The 16,954-nt window shown below is 36.4% G+C and overlaps 6 protein-coding genes and 1 non-coding gene across 7 annotated transcripts; 2 read left to right on the top strand and 5 right to left on the bottom strand.

Moving 5' to 3' along the window:
* The first annotated feature begins 164 nt into the window (after positions 1-164).
* SPOG_03301 (RNA-silencing factor Ers1) lies at positions 165-3,509 on the top strand. The gene is made up of 10 exons (XM_013169714.1): positions 165-348; positions 383-547; positions 604-653; positions 704-1,117; positions 1,163-2,214; positions 2,262-2,309; positions 2,353-2,463; positions 2,504-2,779; positions 2,822-2,908; positions 2,960-3,509. The coding sequence occupies exons 5-10, from the start codon at positions 1,205-1,207 to the stop codon at positions 3,396-3,398; spliced, it is 1,971 nt and encodes a 656-aa protein (XP_013025168.1). The 5' UTR covers positions 165-348; positions 383-547; positions 604-653; positions 704-1,117; positions 1,163-1,204; the 3' UTR covers positions 3,399-3,509.
* On the bottom strand, positions 3,036-4,913 carry SPOG_03300 (rRNA processing protein Ipi1). The gene is made up of 4 exons (XM_013169713.1): positions 4,806-4,913; positions 4,691-4,763; positions 4,520-4,642; positions 3,036-4,479 (listed from the first exon to the last, which is right to left on the bottom strand). Exons 1-4 carry the CDS (start codon positions 4,848-4,850, stop codon positions 3,494-3,496), a joined length of 1,227 nt encoding a protein of 408 aa, XP_013025167.1. The 5' UTR covers positions 4,851-4,913; the 3' UTR covers positions 3,036-3,493.
* A 51-nt stretch (positions 4,914-4,964) lies between these two features.
* Positions 4,965-8,737, bottom strand: SPOG_03299 (uncharacterized protein). Its single transcript, XM_013169712.1, has 4 exons — positions 7,619-8,737; positions 6,474-7,560; positions 5,692-6,429; positions 4,965-5,653 (listed from the first exon to the last, which is right to left on the bottom strand). The coding sequence occupies exons 1-4, from the start codon at positions 7,757-7,759 to the stop codon at positions 5,058-5,060; spliced, it is 2,562 nt and encodes an 853-aa protein (XP_013025166.1). The 5' UTR covers positions 7,760-8,737; the 3' UTR covers positions 4,965-5,057.
* SPOG_16352 lies at positions 8,098-8,181 on the bottom strand. Its single transcript has one exon. It is a non-coding gene; the product is annotated as a tRNA-Tyr (tRNA).
* A 984-nt stretch (positions 8,738-9,721) lies between the features above and the next one.
* SPOG_03298 (transcription factor) lies at positions 9,722-11,284 on the top strand (the record flags this gene model as incomplete). The annotated part of the gene is made up of 2 exons (XM_013169711.1): positions 9,722-10,417; positions 10,439-11,284. 2 exons carry the CDS (start codon positions 9,722-9,724, stop codon positions 11,282-11,284), a joined length of 1,542 nt encoding a protein of 513 aa, XP_013025165.1.
* A 683-nt stretch (positions 11,285-11,967) lies between these two features.
* Positions 11,968-14,344, bottom strand: SPOG_03297 (flavonol reductase/cinnamoyl-CoA reductase family protein). Its single transcript, XM_013169710.1, has one exon. It carries the CDS (start codon positions 13,250-13,252, stop codon positions 12,230-12,232), a length of 1,023 nt encoding a protein of 340 aa, XP_013025164.1. The 5' UTR covers positions 13,253-14,344; the 3' UTR covers positions 11,968-12,229.
* Positions 14,345-14,376: 32 nt separating this feature from the next.
* SPOG_03296 (RWD domain-containing protein) lies at positions 14,377-15,981 on the bottom strand. Its single transcript, XM_013169709.1, has 4 exons — positions 15,841-15,981; positions 15,654-15,722; positions 15,457-15,593; positions 14,377-15,375 (listed from the first exon to the last, which is right to left on the bottom strand). Exons 1-4 carry the CDS (start codon positions 15,902-15,904, stop codon positions 14,992-14,994), a joined length of 654 nt encoding a protein of 217 aa, XP_013025163.1. The 5' UTR covers positions 15,905-15,981; the 3' UTR covers positions 14,377-14,991.
* Positions 15,982-16,954: the final 973 nt, after the last annotated feature.

The following is a 16,954-nucleotide window of genomic DNA, read 5'->3' as shown; positions in this document are numbered from 1 at the left end:
TTAGTTAGTTAGTTACGTTACGTACGTACGTAACGTACGTAACGTACGTACGTAAACGTAAACGTAAACGAACGAAACGTAAACGAACGTAACGTAGTAGGTACGTACGTAACGTAACTAACTAAATAATAAATAAAAATAAAAAAAAAAAAAAAAAAAAAAAAAAAAAAAAAAAAAATAGAAATGAAATAGAAGAACAGGTTACATGATTAGTATAAAAACAAACAAATAGTGTGCTTGATAAACTAACCTGCAATGGATGTACTGTACTTATCTTGACTAAAACCATCATACCAATATTGCATTCGTGAGGAATAATGGTTGAACAGAAAACGAATCAAGAAAATGGTACTAATTTTTTTTTAATTGGTTTCTTACTTAGGTTTAACGACATTTTATTTACAATCGACATATGTTCTACATGATGAATTCGTGAACAAATTCATAAATTGCATTAAGCAAGTTGCTTCATTGACTATCTCTGGCTAACAAGAGAAGTACTTCTTTAAACGGACCGTTAATTATAGCTTATGATGCTTCTTCCCAAGTATGTTATTCTGTTGTTTATCCCAAATAAAACAAAAGTTGAGTTGACAAGTCAAGATTTTTGAAATTCGCATTGCAGCAGAAGGCCGTAAACAGGCAATTGAGCAGTAAGACGTGTTTGTACTTATTTGGCTATTAACCGTATACGATACTACAGCTATCAAGAGGTTGTCGAGAGATTTCGTCAGGAATTGAATAATGAATCATTAGTAGACACACATCCATTTGGTTGTATGTACTATACATCGAATGAAATTCAAAGTTTTGAAGAGTTTTCTTTACGTCTCTATGGTTTCCAAACTTCGAATGACATTAAGGACCCGAGCGGAGTAGTACTTAATAGCTCCACTCAAGGAGTTTTGAACTCGGAAGAAGCCTCTCCTACCTTCAAATCAAAAGAACCAATTATCAAAGATAATTCCAGCTCTGATATACATTCATTTCCAAATGGTCTCCAACAAAGTTTCAGGAAAGTTTAAAACGCATACTAATCCTTCCGAACCATATAAACTTATTGAAAGAATTTGGTAAAGCTTCAAATGTGAAATACAGAATCTGTGACGAGGAAAATGTACGCTGTTTGAAAGTGAACATTCATCCAACTAACCGCGAATAGTATGTTACATTGCGTGCATCCTCAAGAAAGGACTTAAACAAAATGTTAGATTTACTTAATAGGCTGGATTCTTTACTTGCTCAAGAACAGTTTGACCATCGCGAAAGAAATCTCTTTTGTGTTGGACAGTTTCCCAACTGTGAATTAAAATTTTTTTTGCTAAAAGCCGATCATCCCTTATTTAAAATTGCTTTGCGAACCCCTCAGGTTCGTAAAACCACGATGAATTTTAAAGAGTCATGTTTCTTCATTTTACTTTCATACCATGATAATATAACCAATGCTTATAAGGTCTTTCCCTGGTTGTATAATACTTCAAGAAAAGAAAATTCTTCCAATATAAAATTTCCACTTTTTGACTCTCACGATGAAAGTGTTGTAAGTACTTCTTCATCGGTGCCTCCTGATAAACAAGATGAAATTTTTAGTGAAAAGAGAGGATTAGACACATTCGCAGCTCGGTCAGCATATCCTTTGTCTTCAGAATGGAATAAAAAATCAGCTGAAGGAAATCAAATTGTTTCACAAGTGGAGAGTACCTTGGAAAAGGTTCAGAAGCTAAAAAATACCAGTACCATTACTCATTCTGATGTGAATGATACTAAAGAGAAGGTGAATAAAAACGATCAACCATATAGAATGAAAAAAGTTAAGAGCAGGCCTCCGAAATACAATTTCAAGCTTCCCCCGCGCCCTACTGATTCTTCAATAGTCAGTCAGTCAGATTCAGATGAGCTTGTTGTTCGTCGTGCAGTCAATGCTGGAAACGACGGCAATGAAATAATGTCTCAACCAAAAAACCGCAAGCAACAATCAAGTACTTTTGTCTGTTCTTCCCTTCCGGCAACTTTGGATAAGCTCTCCTTGAATGATCCTCCCCCCTCAAAAACAGTGGAAGGGTTTTCTTTGGTCTCTACTAATCCGGTTTCTAGTTGTGGTATTCGCAATCTTCGTCTTTGCTTAAACAAGGATAATTGTTCTAAACAGTTAGAAAATCATGAAGAATTCGACAAACAAAATCAAAAGTTATTATACATGACCCTCTCGAAAAGGTAATCAGTTCCTTTTTTTTTAACTAAAAAATATTAACTTGATTTAGTTTGCATGTTCTGCAGTCATTTTCAGGAGAAATACACATGTCTTTAAAGTATAGAATATGATAGTGTTTTATTTTACTAATGAGTTTGCAGAATTGGAAAAATACTTTATCCAAATTTGAAACCAGAGATATATCAATTTTCTCAAAGTCTGTCTCGCTTTTATAAAAAAGATGATTTACCTAAATCATTATTTGCGAACTGGTAATTTATAATTATAGGAAAAATTGCTAATCGCATTTAGCATTACAAATTCAGTTGAAGAAATCAATCACTTCCTGAAAAGGCCTGTAATTATTCGATATAGTCATTCTGAAATTTCCTATGATCTTGCGAAACCTGAGGCTGTGGAAACAAATGATTACTTTTTATTCCATGGAACTGTTAGGAATGAAAATAGAAAGAAAGGAGAAATTTTTTTTAAGTCCTTCTTTATGAGATGTACCTCTAGTCTACAGGAATGTTGTTTCTTCGAAGCTCGTGATGCAATCACCGTTTGTAATATCAATTTTCCTGCTATGTAAGTTTTGCTATTTTTTAACCAGGCTAATGTCACTTTTAGGCCTTGGGATGCTCGCTTAGAGCTTCATGCATGGACCGTGTTAGATAATCCGGTATTGGAAATGTTTTATAAGTCCTTATGTTTCCGGTACGTCAGTTTGAAAACAAAGATGTATACAATGTTGGCTAATTGTAAAAGGAATGAGGAAAATAGCACTGTTTTAAGCTTTAACAATGTGGATAATAAAGTTACTATACTGTCGGTTCAGCGAATTCAGGAAAATTCAGTACTGTTTAACAAGGACGTACTTCCGCAGTCTACTGATTTTTTGTTGAAGTACTCTAAGATTAAGGATTTTGAGATCTATTCTTCTATAAAAGATCCTTTTTCACAGTACGTGTGTGTGAACCAAACTGAGAACGCAGATTTTTCTACAAATTATACGGTTAAAATAGAGAGTCCGTTCATGCACTCTCAATTTGAACATAACAAATTTATCAGGCCAACCGAAACGGCAAAGTGGGACTTGAGTAATCCTCAATTTCTTGGAGGTGCAATGATAGAGAACTCCCAGGATTGGTACACTGCAGCAAAGATTCTTGTAAAACAATTAGACAGCATTAACACAATATGTTAACTCAATCAGCAGTCCCTTTAAGTCTACATTACTTATTCCGATAACCCAAATCTTATTAAAACAGTGTTAATAAAATATTGACGAATGAACTTCACTCATTCTTCTTCCAGATCTTCAATCTTCTTTTTAAGACGCTGAAACTGATTAATAATGCTTTTCCATTCTTGTTCTGCCCCAAAATTAACCTGCAATAACCCCAATTCACGATCAACTTTTTCGAAAACCTTCGTATATTTTTTCTTCAACTTATCTTCTTCGACTGAAGACGTGAATATATAAGTCATTAGTATATCTAAGATAGAAATAACCGACAGGCAAATCTTAGAAGAACCGGAACTCGTCCGAGAGTCTTTAAGTATAGGACAAGCATCAGACCAAGCATCCCTGACAAAATCTAAGAGTCCTGGAATAAACGGAACCATATTTTGAAATCGAAATTGAGGATTATCAACTAGGTCATGTTTGCTGGCACTAAAGAGTGAAAGATACGAAAACGAACTCGGCGTCCTCAGAAGATCAAATTGTGGGTGTACCACTATGTTGTGTTCCATATAAGGATAATCTAAATGAATAGCGGATCGAGCAGTCTTTGACTGACGGTTTGGATCAAGCCCTAAATGTAAAAATTCACTGCAGACGCTTATATGACGAATTAAATTAGAGGTGGATTTTTTAGAAAAAACGGACGTTCTTTTAACTGATGCTGTATCAGAACTCCAACCAAGTAAACTAGAGAAGCATTCCAAAGTCTTTTTCCAGTGCAGAGAAATCACAGAAGGATTCAGATTATTTCGGCAAGCTTTTAGTATGAGTGAAAGATACCGAGTTGAGTCATTTCTGATAGAAGGAGTGATATGCGTCATTCCTGAATGGGTATACAGAAACATAATACCAACATTGGGCTCTAAAAGATTGGGGTCTATGGTGAACATGACTTTTACGAAAAATTGGTATAGACTTTCTCGCACTTGAGCTGATTCATCTAGAATCAGAGGTGCCGTAACCTTTGCTAACAACGACGTTGACATTGTCAACAATCCAGGATGAGACAAAACATAATGCGATAGTTTGTCCAGCGATTCTAGTAAACCGTTAGTAAAACTCCACAATACTAGACAAACCTTGTCTTTGAGAAGCATTATGGTGCTTAAGCATCCCAATTAGATGTGAAAATTGCGCACGGTCTTTCGCATCATGTGTAAACTCTTCTTTTTCAATTGTAGCTTGCGTAGGTAAAACAAGAGCTAAAGATGTATTAGTATTCAATTATTAGATATTTTTGCTTAGCTTACTTTTTGATCGAAAACTCGTGTCTGTAAAATTGTTTGGCAATTGTTTCGATTTGCCAACTTTGAGTTTTTGTTTCTGGGATAGGTTAATAATACTTGTTCCTAAAGGTTTTCATACATTAAAATCGGCTCTTTTAGCCTTTGCTTTCTTGGATTTTCCCATTATAAAATTTATGCTTCTTATGCGAGTCGCTATGGTAGTAAGCTAACTACACACCACAGAGACTACGGTATGTTCTTGTAACAAGTCAAGTGGATTAAAAGCATAGACGACTATTGCAATTTAATATTATCCAGCATATTATTGCTATTATACAGTCAAAATAAATATGAGAAAATCAATCCACTAATATATTCAGTAGGAAATTTTTCAATTAGTTGCATCGTTTTTCTTGTTGAAACGCAAAAATCCAAACGCATTTTGAAATTGCTGCTTTTCAAGCTCCAAACTAGACAGCCTCGTGGGTGTGCTAATATATTCGATATTTGTACAGCTAGTAATAGAGACAGTTTTGTATATTTCTTTTGTTGTTGTTTGATGTTGTTCTTGCAGTTTCTGATTAATCGCTTGAACTTGTAAGAGTTTAACTTGTAAGCTTTTCAAATCTTCATGTTTTTCAAAATTCTTTGGTAAAGGTGTAGCTAAAAACGAGGCTTGATCAGTTACTGCTTCAAGTGGTAAAGTTAGTTGATATACTAGAAGTAATGAAATTCCGAGACAACTTAAAAATAAAAGCAAAGATTGTAAACGAGAACGGAAGATTTGCCAAGAATCAGGAGCAGGATGTACAACTTTCTCATAATCATTTATCAACACACTAGTTTCATCAAAGTTTTGTTCTTCAAATTCAAAACAGAGGATTAAGTCCGACACTATTTGACTATTCCATGCCAGTTGAATGATTGAAACGGGTTGCTTAAGCATTGTTCGTTTGCTATTAGGATTAATGTACCCAGCAAGGAAATCTAATTTAGTTAGCAAAAGCGCGCTTTAAGAAACATACAAGATGTTGACTGAATACAAACCGTAGTTGGGACAAGATAGGACACATTTGGGGTGGGAATTGGAAGTTTAAGAGATGTAAAGTTTGAGCATTTTTCATACACAGATTTAATGCTCCAGCAAATGTCAACGGAAGAAGTTGGATAATGACCTTGAAATAATACAACCTCACCACTCTCAAAAAGAACCAAACGATGTTCAGTTTTCGGATGACCATTAACCATGCCCCAACTTAATGAAGAGTATTTAGGCTGGCCAACACGGATGAGTTCCATCCCTGGTTTCAAGGAAGAAACAAGGTTTAGGGACAATAGGACGTCCATACCACCATCTGAGGGCTGGATTGAAAGAGTGGAAGAACTGATCCAAGTATACTCCTTTGGCCAAGGAAATTCGGGACTAGAGAAGGAAGGCAGTTTGCTTACATAAAATTGGAAGGGTCGTATACAAGGATTAGAACTTTTCCGATGATAAGAAAGGACATTCAATTGTTTCAAATTGCTGGGAATCCAGGAGTCTGTAACCGCAGCATGTGGGACGATGACTTCACAAGGAAAAGGAGGTCGCTCAATCTTTAGACTACACAGAGATGGCAAAGGAGACAAAATCATTGGCACGGAAGCTTTTGCGCCAGATTCAATGACTTGCTGAAACATAAAAGAATAGGAGCAGCTAGAAAATGGGAAGCCAGCTTCGAATTCACAAATACGAAGACCTGGCAAACTAACATTTGCTGAATCTAGAGAAGTTAGAAAACAAAAAAACTTATTAAGCGTCACTTACTAGGTGGATCTGTGCCAATAAGCCGAAATGGGGCTAACTTTGATAAGTCTTGATTAATAAAAGATTCAGAGACAAGCATAAAAAATCGTGGTTTTAAGTTGGAAACATTGGATGATGATATTTGAGAAGAAGGGAGAAGTTTAAAATATTTAAAAGTTTCACAAATAAAAGTAAGTTTGCAGGAAATTTCAAAGGAGGAGGCTTCTGGATTTAAAGGAATAGTTTGAATTTCGGCAGTAAGAGTACAAAAGGAGCTTTCGGGACGCCAAACTGAAAGGGGCTTTTGGTACAAGCGTAATTGAGAACCAAATTTAAAAGTAAAATCTGAGACTGAAAATGGCGGCCAACAAAAAGTTTGCTGAGCATCTGCAGATTGTATTTCACGTTTTCCTTTGTTGAACGCCTTTAAACGTGTCTGTGTAGATTTAGGAATGGATGTATTGACTTGGTCCAGGGACAGTTGCAGAGTGCATTGAGGAGAAGAAACGGGGGATTGGAAGGAAAGGGTGATATCAAAGTTGTGAGGAAGGAACGAAAGAGGGACATATTTTTCTAGGGAAAGGAAATCACGAAAGATGGGAACTTGCAAATCCACAAGAAGTACAGTTTTGATTACCTGATTTGTATCCGAGACAGTTAAGGAGAAAGAGTCGTCCACAAGGTCGAGGCAGACAAGAGGGTCCTGAGTATTTGTAAGAGTAGTATAATCAAAGGACGCATCAGACGACTCAAACGAGGCATCGGAGCTTGAAGAGGCAGGAGACGAAGAAGAAGAATTATCGGAAAGAGAGATAATGGACGGATGTTCTTGGAAATGGGGAGAAGTGCTGGAAGAGCTGTCCAAGGAAGCTGATAATTGAAGGAGTTCATCAATGCAAGAAAAGCGAAGGCGCGGAGGGGCAGAACAATCGTCTTCGCGGTTTAGATAAGCAAGGATAGATGATGAAGCGGTATCACGCACAAATTCAAGGGAGCATACGCCATCTGGAGAATACAGACGAAAGCAAAGACGAGGGATAGCAAAAGGGCAAAGGAAGAGATGGAGCAAGGGAAGAGGAAGTGGAGTCTTGTTAGCAAGAGGGATGATCTATGAAGAATTAGTCGCAGAAAAGAATTGAAAGATAGGAAAAGAAAAGAGGACGTACTGTATATTCGAGCTGTAAATGGGAGGTAAACGTAGGAAGCCAAGTACCACGAGTTTCAAGTTGTAAAGAATGAAAATCCGGGTGTCGTGAAGAAGCAGAGGAACATGAAGAAAAAACCCGAGGAATGGCAAATATGCCCATTGTGCCTAAAAAACAAAGAATAAGAAACCCAATCTAAGTAGAAAAGAAAATAGACACAGTAAATGTATGGGAGATTGGGAAAAGGAAAAAGAATCGATAGTCAGAAGGATAGAGTAAACAAAGAAGGAAGACAAAAATAAACAATGAAAAACAGCCAACAAAAAGAAATGAATGAAGAAAACTTATTTGTGAATAAAAACCTGTGTATATGCAGGAAAATCCAGTGCTTATACGTAAAAGGATAAACACGATGCAGGATGAAACCACACAACTGTACTCGATAAAGGGAGAGTAATGTTTCTACTCAGTTTGCTGTTTGCTAAACAAAGACAAAAACATCTCTCGAGCCAGATTCGAACTAGCGACCAACCGGTATCTTTGAAATTACAGCCGGGTGTGATAACCAACTACACCATCGAGAGAATTGTTGATAGCTAACTATGCTTTATACAATATTAGAATATAAGCCAACTTTAGATATAGATATTGGTTTATATTGAGTGCAAGGGGATAAATTGCCGATAATCGGACAAACGACTTTTGAAATTCTATTTCTTTCTGATGTTTATTTTCCTGTCTTAGACGTTTCCTTATTCTTTCCCAGCCTTTTTCCTTTTTCGGTTACTCCTTATCTTTCATATTTCCGTGACTGTTTTGAACTGCGATCCCTATCACAAAACTCTATGTAGCACCTAACCGAAAGGCGGTACTACTATCCATCCATGCTAATGGGGAAGTGCATCATCGCGTCACAGTTTAATAATCCATAAAAATATCTATGAAATTTTAAAAAAAACTATTTATTTCAACGGTACCTTATTTACTTCCTTTCCTTTTTTTTGGAATCGCAGGTTTTCGTTGGTCTTTTTATATAAGTCGTACCGTAACATTTAATCGTGTCTATGAACAACCTTTATCCATGTTTTCATATACCCTATCAGTCCAAAATTGCGTCCGTCGATAACGATCGGAAATGACGTCAGTTTCCCATTGATATCGAATTGAACCCCTCAAGCTAGAGATAAGCTTTTTTGGTGCGTACAAGTCTAGACGCTTCGATCCTACCTGGTTGTCGCCAGAAGGGTTCACCTTATCCAATGAATCATCCCAGGTTTGTCTAGCTTTGCAATCCTCGGACGCGTCTTTTTAGGTCCTGTGGCCCGATTTCTCCTATTTAAGAGTCCTTCCCCCCACAAGCATACCTCAAACACCACACAATTTTTACAAATCCATTTCAAATTAGAAGACAAGATACTATCTATTCTGTATAAAGATTCATTCATTGATTCTTTCTGTATATTTCTTGTAAGCTTTATAAGAAAACGACGACTGCAATTTCGTGTGTTTTCTCCTCTTGTATTATTTTGTTTTGTTTATTGAATTTTTTGCTGTGCGTTGCCCAAAATGTGTTACTAAATTTGTAATACGTGAATCGTATTGTTAACTCCTGTTGGATTTAATTGATCGTCGTTTTTTTGTGTGTGTTCCCTATGTTTTGTTGAGAAAATTATCGCCTTATTGGTTTTGGTGTCTTTTTTTATAAAAAAAAAGAGAATTTCTGTTTGTTTGTTCAATATGTTCTCTTAAGGTTTTTCGAGTAAGGTTATTTTCCTGTCCATTTGGTCCATCCCTTTATAATAGTTCTCTATAAGAATCGGTCTTCTCCCGTTTTCTTTTTGCCTTTTATAAGTTTATTTTCTATTTCTATTTCCAGATATCCTGTGGCTTAATTCCATCTTTTCAAGATGTCTCGGTGTTTTTCTATATATTTTGATTAAATCCGTGCTTTCTGTTTTTATATATATAAAAAAACAAAAAGTGTCTCGTTGGTTTATTTCCTATTCTAACTGATACCCGTCGAAAATCGTTCAGTACCCCCTTATCGTATACTTATACACTATTGTGTTTTGTTTCGTTGTGTCAAGTTTTTGTTATAATCGTTTATTTTTTTTGAGTTTAATCATGAATTACTCTTCTCAGCGATCTCAGTTCCCCTTTGGTCAATCTCTTCCTTCATCATTGGCCGAAGGGATTTTTCAGGGTTCAATGCCCCCTGTCGACTATTCTTCGTTAATTACCTCCTCTCATCTTTCTGATGATGCCTTTTTTCCTTTTCCTCCGCAGAATCATTCACCTTCTTCAGAAAATGACGAGTCCAACGACCTTCATTTTGATCCTGAGCTAATGCTCAACCTTTTATCGGATCCTTCATCGTCCCTTAATACATCAAAAAAATATATACCTCAAAAGTCTGCTTCGGCAAACGTTCCTCAACCTAAACCAGCTTCTCTTCCTGCTTGGAGTTCTTATCCCAGTCCACCAGTCAACTCTAATCAGTCTACCTCTACTGCTAAGCCTCGTAAAAATACTTCTTTCTATAATTCTCCATTGTGGAGTGGAAACTTAGCTGCTGGTTCCCATATCGATAACGATGTCTTTTCCGTTCAAAACAGTTTATTATCCGAGCCCACACCCCCATTCACCTTTGCTCCTACGCCGAGCTCTGCTTTTTTAGAAACACCATTACATGGATCCTCGGACCTTGATTTTAGTTTGGGTGATAACCAGATGCCTCTTTTCCCTGCCTCCGATGGTGACTGTCAGCGCGCTTTTAGTTCTATATCTTACCTCAACAGCAATGATTATAAGCTGGCAAATGTAGGTTTTCAATCTTCGCAGAATAAAAGACCTGCATATGATTCTCCTTGTGATATGCCTGACTCAAGTTTGCGAACAGAAGAAAGCAATAGTGTTTCTGATTATTCAGCGGCGGTGTCTTCCATGGAGCCCTTCTTTTCTTATGAAGCATTCGGCGAAGCTTCCAAAAATAACTTGTCGGCGACACCTAATTCTTTTACCCACGACAGTTGTGGTGAAAGTCCGTCCTTGACTTCTCCAAGGAAGTCTGCTTTGACCACTGGTCTTGTGTGCTCGGCTCCGTCTAGGACACCTGTACCAGCTACTAAGCTTGCTCGAGTGGTAAAGCCTAAAAGAGCTCGCGAACATATATGCTTCAATTGTGGTGCTACACAAACACCTTTGTGGCGCAGAACCGCCGATAAGCACCATTATTTATGTAATGCATGTGGTCTGTATACCAAGCAATATGGAGTGATGAGACCATTGGCTCCGAAAAACAAAAGCAATCAAAAAGGTCCTGAGAATCTTACGTGCGCTAATTGCAGTGCTACAAAGACTTCCTTGTGGCGTAAAGACCGCGTGGGACAGACTGTTTGTAATGCATGCGGATTGTATGCTCGTCTCCATGGCCACAATCGACCCTTGGGCTTGAAAAAGAACAAGCTAATACGTCGACGTCGTGGAAGATTATGTGATGAAAGTCCCACTTCGGATTCTGTGAAGTCGGATGAATCTCCTGAGCTTTCTCAATCTATCTCATCCTCCGAATTACATGACTCCAAGTTCTTGAACGAGCCTATGTCATTGTTCCCAGAAAATATGATGGAAAGCATGTTGCTGCCTGTAAAAGCAGAACCAGAAGCATCGTTTTCTGCTTCCTTATAATCACCTTTTTTGTATAGGAACTATCAGTGATTGGTCGTATGGGTCGGGTCTGTTTGCTGCATTTTTTGGGATATATCATAATAAGGATTCGGAAAAAAAATTTGTACGCATGAGAGGATCAGCTAAATTTTGGTAGCTGTGTGAAATATCAGGCAATCCTCTTGATTTGCCCTTGTTCAACCTAAGGGTTTTTGGTTATATATATTTATATTGTTATTTGTTTAATTAGTATATCTAATTCGTGTTAGATTATTATGCAAAAAAACTGAAAGGAAAAGTTTACGTTTTCGGTTTTTGGTATGCACTCGAAAGCTCAAAAGAAACCCTTTTGGGTTACTATTGGTTTACTATCTTTTTGTCTCATTTAAAAGTCCTTTTTTTCTTTGTTTTTTTTTTAGTTAATTGATTTTTTTCCGAATCTTAAAACTCGGATTTTTAAAAGACATAGTAGTAGTGATCGTATATGAAGATAAAAGTAAATGGTTTAATCTGACAGCGATTGAGTTCAATCAAATTATCCTTGAAATTATCTGCCTTGTAAATTTTGGTTACAGATGAAGGTTCCCTCGAATGTGTAGATGATTCAAAGTTTATTAGTTTTGTTTCATAGTTGTTTGGCTATGTGGGCAAACATTTACGTTGCAAAAGTAACCAACGATGTGGTGTATTTATGGAGGTATTTACTGGGAAGATTCATTTGAGCTTATATTAATTGGTAGATGTATCGTTGGTTATTCTATATCATATAAACATCCAGCTGGTTCTGTTGTAGCATAGAGAATTTTGTTTTTTGCTAATTGATTTTTTCCCTTTGTATGTCAAAGAGAAGAGTCAGAAGGTTTGTAGTTTTACTGCTAATTAGTTTCTTGATATTGTTGAAAAAAAAATGATAGGAAGGATCCTTGTATAAAAACTACCGTCAAAACGGATAGTAACATAGATTTATTAACGAACAAGTGCTAATTGTTTAGCACGCTCCCAGAGCTTTAAGGCAGTGTCAATATAGGTTTGCTTTTCGCTGTAATACTGCAAACCAAGGGATATGGAATAAGAGTTGTCCGATTTATAGTGCTTGTCGTTGAAAGGAACATCAGTGGGTTCAGAAATGACATCCTTCATTTCAGGGAATTCTTCACGAAGAATTTTACAAACGTCGTTAGTGATAAAGGGACCTTTGGATACAAGCATACGACCATTACTCATTTCGGGCTTTTCAATTGCAACGACATGAGCATTGGCAATGTCACGAACATCAACTTGTACGTGTTGGAAAGAAGGCTGCGCCTTGGAACCATTGATGAGGCTCCATAGAAGACGATTAGAAGCATTCAAGGATTCCATAGTCTTCATAGGATGGATTGGGGGTCCAATCACCAAAGATGGGTTCACGGTGCACATATCATAATGAGGCTGCCTCTCCTTAACAAAGTTACGAGCAGCTATTTCAGCAAACTTTTTAGAAGCACAATAAGCAGCGAACCCATTTTTAGTCTCTAAAGCCTCCTCATAGCTTATGGGATTCCAGTCTTTTTCAGTATAAGTAGAGCCAGAGTATGGGTCTTTCATAAAGTCGCCGATAGCAACAAAGGAAGAAGTAATAACCACACGTTTTACCTTTGGTTCGTTCAAGGAAGCCTCCAAAATATTGATTGTACCCTTATGAGCAGGATCCAAAAGTTGGGTCTTATTGTCGGTTACATTTTCATAAAAGAAAGGAGAAGCAACATGGCAAATATAATCGCATCCTTGAACGGCATCCTTGAACGCGTTAGGCGCAACAATGTCTTTAACAAATACAAACTCAACTTTGTCTTTAAGCTCAGGATTCAGGCCGACAAGTTCTTCAGCTTTTTCCATGGAACGAACGGCACCCCGTACACGATAACCATTGTTAACCAATGTAACAGCAACATGAGAACCGATGAACCCAGTAACGCCAGTTACTAGAACAAGACTTTGGTTCGGCATGATTCTTATATTTTGGTAAAGAAACAAATAAAAGTACACACACTCAATAAACAAAAAAAAAAACAAAAGGGGGAAAAGGAAAAAAAAAAAAAATTAAAACTTTCGATAGTTTCCTTCTTTGTATAAACAGATTTAGTTTAGTTCCACCAAGTCAGAACAGAATGTAATGTAAAAAATAAAAGAATATCAAAAAAGAAACCTCCCAGCAGCCAATCTCTAATTATATAGTCATTTACTTTCTGTTGTTACTAATCATATACTAGCCTTCCTTGACGCAACCCACTTGACTGTTCGGTATAAACTATTCCGTTATTCTAAGAGGTACTCTTTATAAAAGTTTTCTCTATTTCTCTTGGCCTCGTTGTTTCGTTCTTCGTTTGCGAGTCAATATTTCCGACTTGATTCGTAAGGTAAAAAATTACTAAGAGCATTTTATAAGGAAAGATAAAGCATACATACATAAATAGAACTGTTTGTTTCCCTTAGTAGTCTTCTCTTCTCTTCTTTTCTCTTGGTCTTGTTGTTTCCAGTAGTATCACATTAATATCGTATTAACGAGTTGGCTGTGCTGTCTTAATGGCAGCATTTGTTTGCTTTGTTTAGGAAGAATAAACAGAGAAATAGAAGTAAACAGTATCGAAATCAACTTTGTACGTAAGATTTTAGGTAACTATTTGAATTGGGCAAAAAAATAAAAAAACAAAAAGTCCAGTGCTATTTTTTACTTGTAGGTATCGTTTCGGTAATGTATGGTTTGTATATAACATTTTTTGGTAAATAGGTTTATGAATTTTTCATAGAAACTCGAGAACAATCAGAAATTCTGCTTTTTACGGGCGCTTTGAGGAAAACTGTAGAACGAAGCAATGAAGTATACGCTGCACCTTGGGCATTTTTAAATCTTTTGTGTTTGCTATTTTGAATCAAGAAAAAATAAACACAAAGGGAAATATAAAACAAACGAACGATAGAAAAACAGTGGTTTAATAAGTTAGAAGCGCTTGTTAATTTGCTAGAACATAAAAGACAAACAAAAAGAATATTTCCAAAGAGGGAATTAATAATGGTGACTTCGATGACCTTTTGTTGACATAGTCAACCTGCGTAAACAAGTCGACGAATTTGGACGGTAAAGTTATTTTTTTTCATTTACAATCAATACTTTTTTAGGTTTTAACATTTTTACTTACATTTGAACTCGTAATATCAATCAAAACAAATAAGTGAGGCTTTCCTAATTGCTCTTCATGCTCTTCATGCTATATTGTGTCCCCAAATGACATACTCCTGATCCTTAAAACCTTTTTTTAAAGCAGTAAAATCAATAAGGAATAAAAATATGATTTAGCATTGAATCTTTTGAATTTTCATTCTTAAGTGAATGAATATAATGAATATTTGGATCGGCCTATTAGATCTATGTCGAAGAGAAAAAAAGGCTAACATTGGAATACTTTTTGTTCGTTCAATACGGGCTTTCTACCGTTTCAACAGAATAGAGGCACATGGTTCTGAACGCTTAAGATATGTGTCTAGTTGTACAAGAATTTAAACCAGATGTTCTATTCCTGTAAAATAACCAAATAAAGGATATTATGGAATCCTCGAGTTTGGAATGATGAAATAATAAAAAAAAGGGAAAATTGAAGAAAAAGTGTTCAATAGAGCAAGACTCAAAACTGGTTGACAATTCAAAAACTTAGAAACAAGAAAAGAATAAATATATATCTCTAAAAGCCTTATAGATGATCGTAATCTTCGGAATCGTCAACCTTGACCATGTTCCTTTCAAAAAGTTGACGACCGGTCAGTTTCTTTTCAAGAATTGCCTTCCGTGCATTAGTGTTAGAAGTAGCATTCAATGCTTCGCGAAGCTTTTCTTCATTCTCTTTACGAATTTCTTCCTCTCTCCAGATATCAAATTCCTTCTTCCATTTCATGAACGATTCAACTGTCACGGGGGTACCCTGGAATTTTTCGTTCTCCAGTTCAATTTCACGATTTTGAATATCTTCAATTTCTTTTTCTTCCTTTTCACACTGTTCAGAAAGAACGATATTTACCTCTTCTTTTAGTATGGAGCAAAGAGAAAAGATCATGGCCATGCCCAAGCATTCTTGCGCCTACAGGTTGATAGGTTAGTTTAACGAAAAACAAAGGAAGGAAGGAATCATTTAATTAATTCAGAACCCCACGCTACTTACATTTTGATTGACGACCTCTTGGAGACGCTTCAATTGCTCTTCTCCAAGCCAACGATGAGGCGGACTAAAGCGGATTTTTGTGTCAGGGATTTCATTAGGATATTCATCGCTTAAGGTTGCGATAAAAATGACGGAGGCTACATTGTGGGTTAGCAAGGAAGGTATACCAACCTCCATTCAGAAAAGGAAATCCATACGAGGGTCTGAGCATTTAGATTCTTCCGGGTCTATTGTTTGAGTGATCTGAAACGTTCTTTCATCCAAACCTGTTTCGTTAGCTTCTTCACGTTCATACGAAACCCATAAATTTTGCAATTTCCGGTTTTTCATATAAAAACGATCCCACCGGAGCCAATAGAATGATATTTCTTTTTTTCTACTTACACTGGAATTCATCTGGATAAATGGACTCTAAAATTTCCTTTTCCTCTTCAATAGCTGAACTCATTGTTCTGATGGGAAATTTTTGTTCCCCGTCAAGGTATATTCATAAAGGTTTACGACGTACTTCACTTTTCGCAACATGGGAGATAGAAATAACTAGAATAATAAAGAGTAAAACGACAAAAAATGATTAAATAAATAAATAAAAATAGAAATCTACTACCTTCGAAATCAAGCGATGTGAATTTGTATCCATTTCATCTTCTGCAAACGTAGCTCAAAACGATATTATAGGATAGTTGTTTACAACGAAAATGGTTTACAGATAAAATACGTATATGCCTTCACTTTAATCTTCTTCCTTGCTCGTTCTTGGCTCTATAACATGGCACTTTCTCTTTTGTTTTATTCAATTTCATGTAACACCATGTGTAAGATAAGGCTTATTAAGCATAATTCTTGCATGAAATTTTCTACGGCCACACCTAGGCGAAAACACCAGTTCCCGTCCGAACACTGCAGTTAAGTGAAAATGTCTGAGGGTCTCCGTCTCGTTCATACTATGGTTGGAGACAACATGGGAATTCGGGGTGTTGCTGGCTTCCTTTTTTCTCTTTTTTCTCTTTTATACGTCGACTATTTCCCGTAATCGTTTTCTCGAAAGAATTTTTGCAAGCTGTTCCTTTACAAGTGACAAAAGACTAATTACAAGTTCAATGAAAAGAAATGAAACGATCGTATTCAATTGCAATTAAGAATAAGAATAATAGGAATAATAATAATTAAGAACCTAGTATGATGCCAATGATCTCAGATTACGGTTCCTTTCAATGCGCGGATTGTATGCATGCCTTTCTATTGTCCACTTTTCTTCGCCATTTCCAATTCATGTTGGTACAAGGATGAGTCCGTAGTCAAAATTAAACACAAGAACGCTTAGCAAAGGGATATAAATAAATACTTATCCGAACAAATTGCTTGTAATGTTATCTTTTTCCACTTAGTGACTTTCGATCGGAAGAGTTAAGACTCATGAGAAAAGAAAGGTAAACAAATTAGCATTAACTTTGAGTTGTAGGATTGCTTTGCAGCTCTATTTCTTCGTTCGTAGTTG

The sequence above is a fragment of the Schizosaccharomyces cryophilus genome, assembly GCF_000004155.1.
Source record: "Schizosaccharomyces cryophilus OY26 unplaced genomic scaffold supercont4.7, whole genome shotgun sequence".
Taxonomy (NCBI): domain Eukaryota; kingdom Fungi; phylum Ascomycota; class Schizosaccharomycetes; order Schizosaccharomycetales; family Schizosaccharomycetaceae; genus Schizosaccharomyces; species Schizosaccharomyces cryophilus.
Note: the sequence above shows the minus strand (reverse complement) of the source record. Positions and strands in the feature narration are given on the sequence as shown.

Coding starts and splice junctions, on each gene's coding strand:
- SPOG_03301 (XM_013169714.1), top strand. CDS start 1,205: ATGTTAGATTTACTTAATAGGCTGGATTCTTTACTTGCTCAAGAACAG. Junction 2,310..2,352: donor GAAATACACATGTCTTTAAA/GTATAGAATATG, acceptor ATGAGTTTGCAG/AATTGGAAAAATACTTTATC. Junction 2,909..2,959: donor TATAAGTCCTTATGTTTCCG/GTACGTCAGTTT, acceptor TAATTGTAAAAG/GAATGAGGAAAATAGCACTG.
- SPOG_03300 (XM_013169713.1), bottom strand. CDS start 4,850: ATGGGAAAATCCAAGAAAGCAAAGGCTAAAAGAGCCGATTTTAAT. Junction 4,643..4,690: donor CACGAGTTTTCGATCAAAAA/GTAAGCTAAGCA, acceptor ATACATCTTTAG/CTCTTGTTTTACCTACGCAA. Junction 4,480..4,519: donor TAATGCTTCTCAAAGACAAG/GTTTGTCTAGTA, acceptor ACGGTTTACTAG/AATCGCTGGACAAACTATCG.
- SPOG_03299 (XM_013169712.1), bottom strand. CDS start 7,759: ATGGGCATATTTGCCATTCCTCGGGTTTTTTCTTCATGTTCCTCTGCT. Junction 6,430..6,473: donor TATTGGCACAGATCCACCTA/GTAAGTGACGCT, acceptor TAACTTCTCTAG/ATTCAGCAAATGTTAGTTTG. Junction 5,654..5,691: donor TTGTATTCAGTCAACATCTT/GTATGTTTCTTA, acceptor TAACTAAATTAG/ATTTCCTTGCTGGGTACATT.
- SPOG_03297 (XM_013169710.1), bottom strand. CDS start 13,252: ATGCCGAACCAAAGTCTTGTTCTAGTAACTGGCGTTACTGGGTTCATC.
- SPOG_03296 (XM_013169709.1), bottom strand. CDS start 15,904: ATGAGTTCAGCTATTGAAGAGGAAAAGGAAATTTTAGAGTCCATTTAT. Junction 15,594..15,653: donor ATCTAAATGCTCAGACCCTC/GTATGGATTTCC, acceptor CCCACAATGTAG/CCTCCGTCATTTTTATCGCA. Junction 15,376..15,456: donor AAGAGGTCGTCAATCAAAAT/GTAAGTAGCGTG, acceptor ATCAACCTGTAG/GCGCAAGAATGCTTGGGCAT.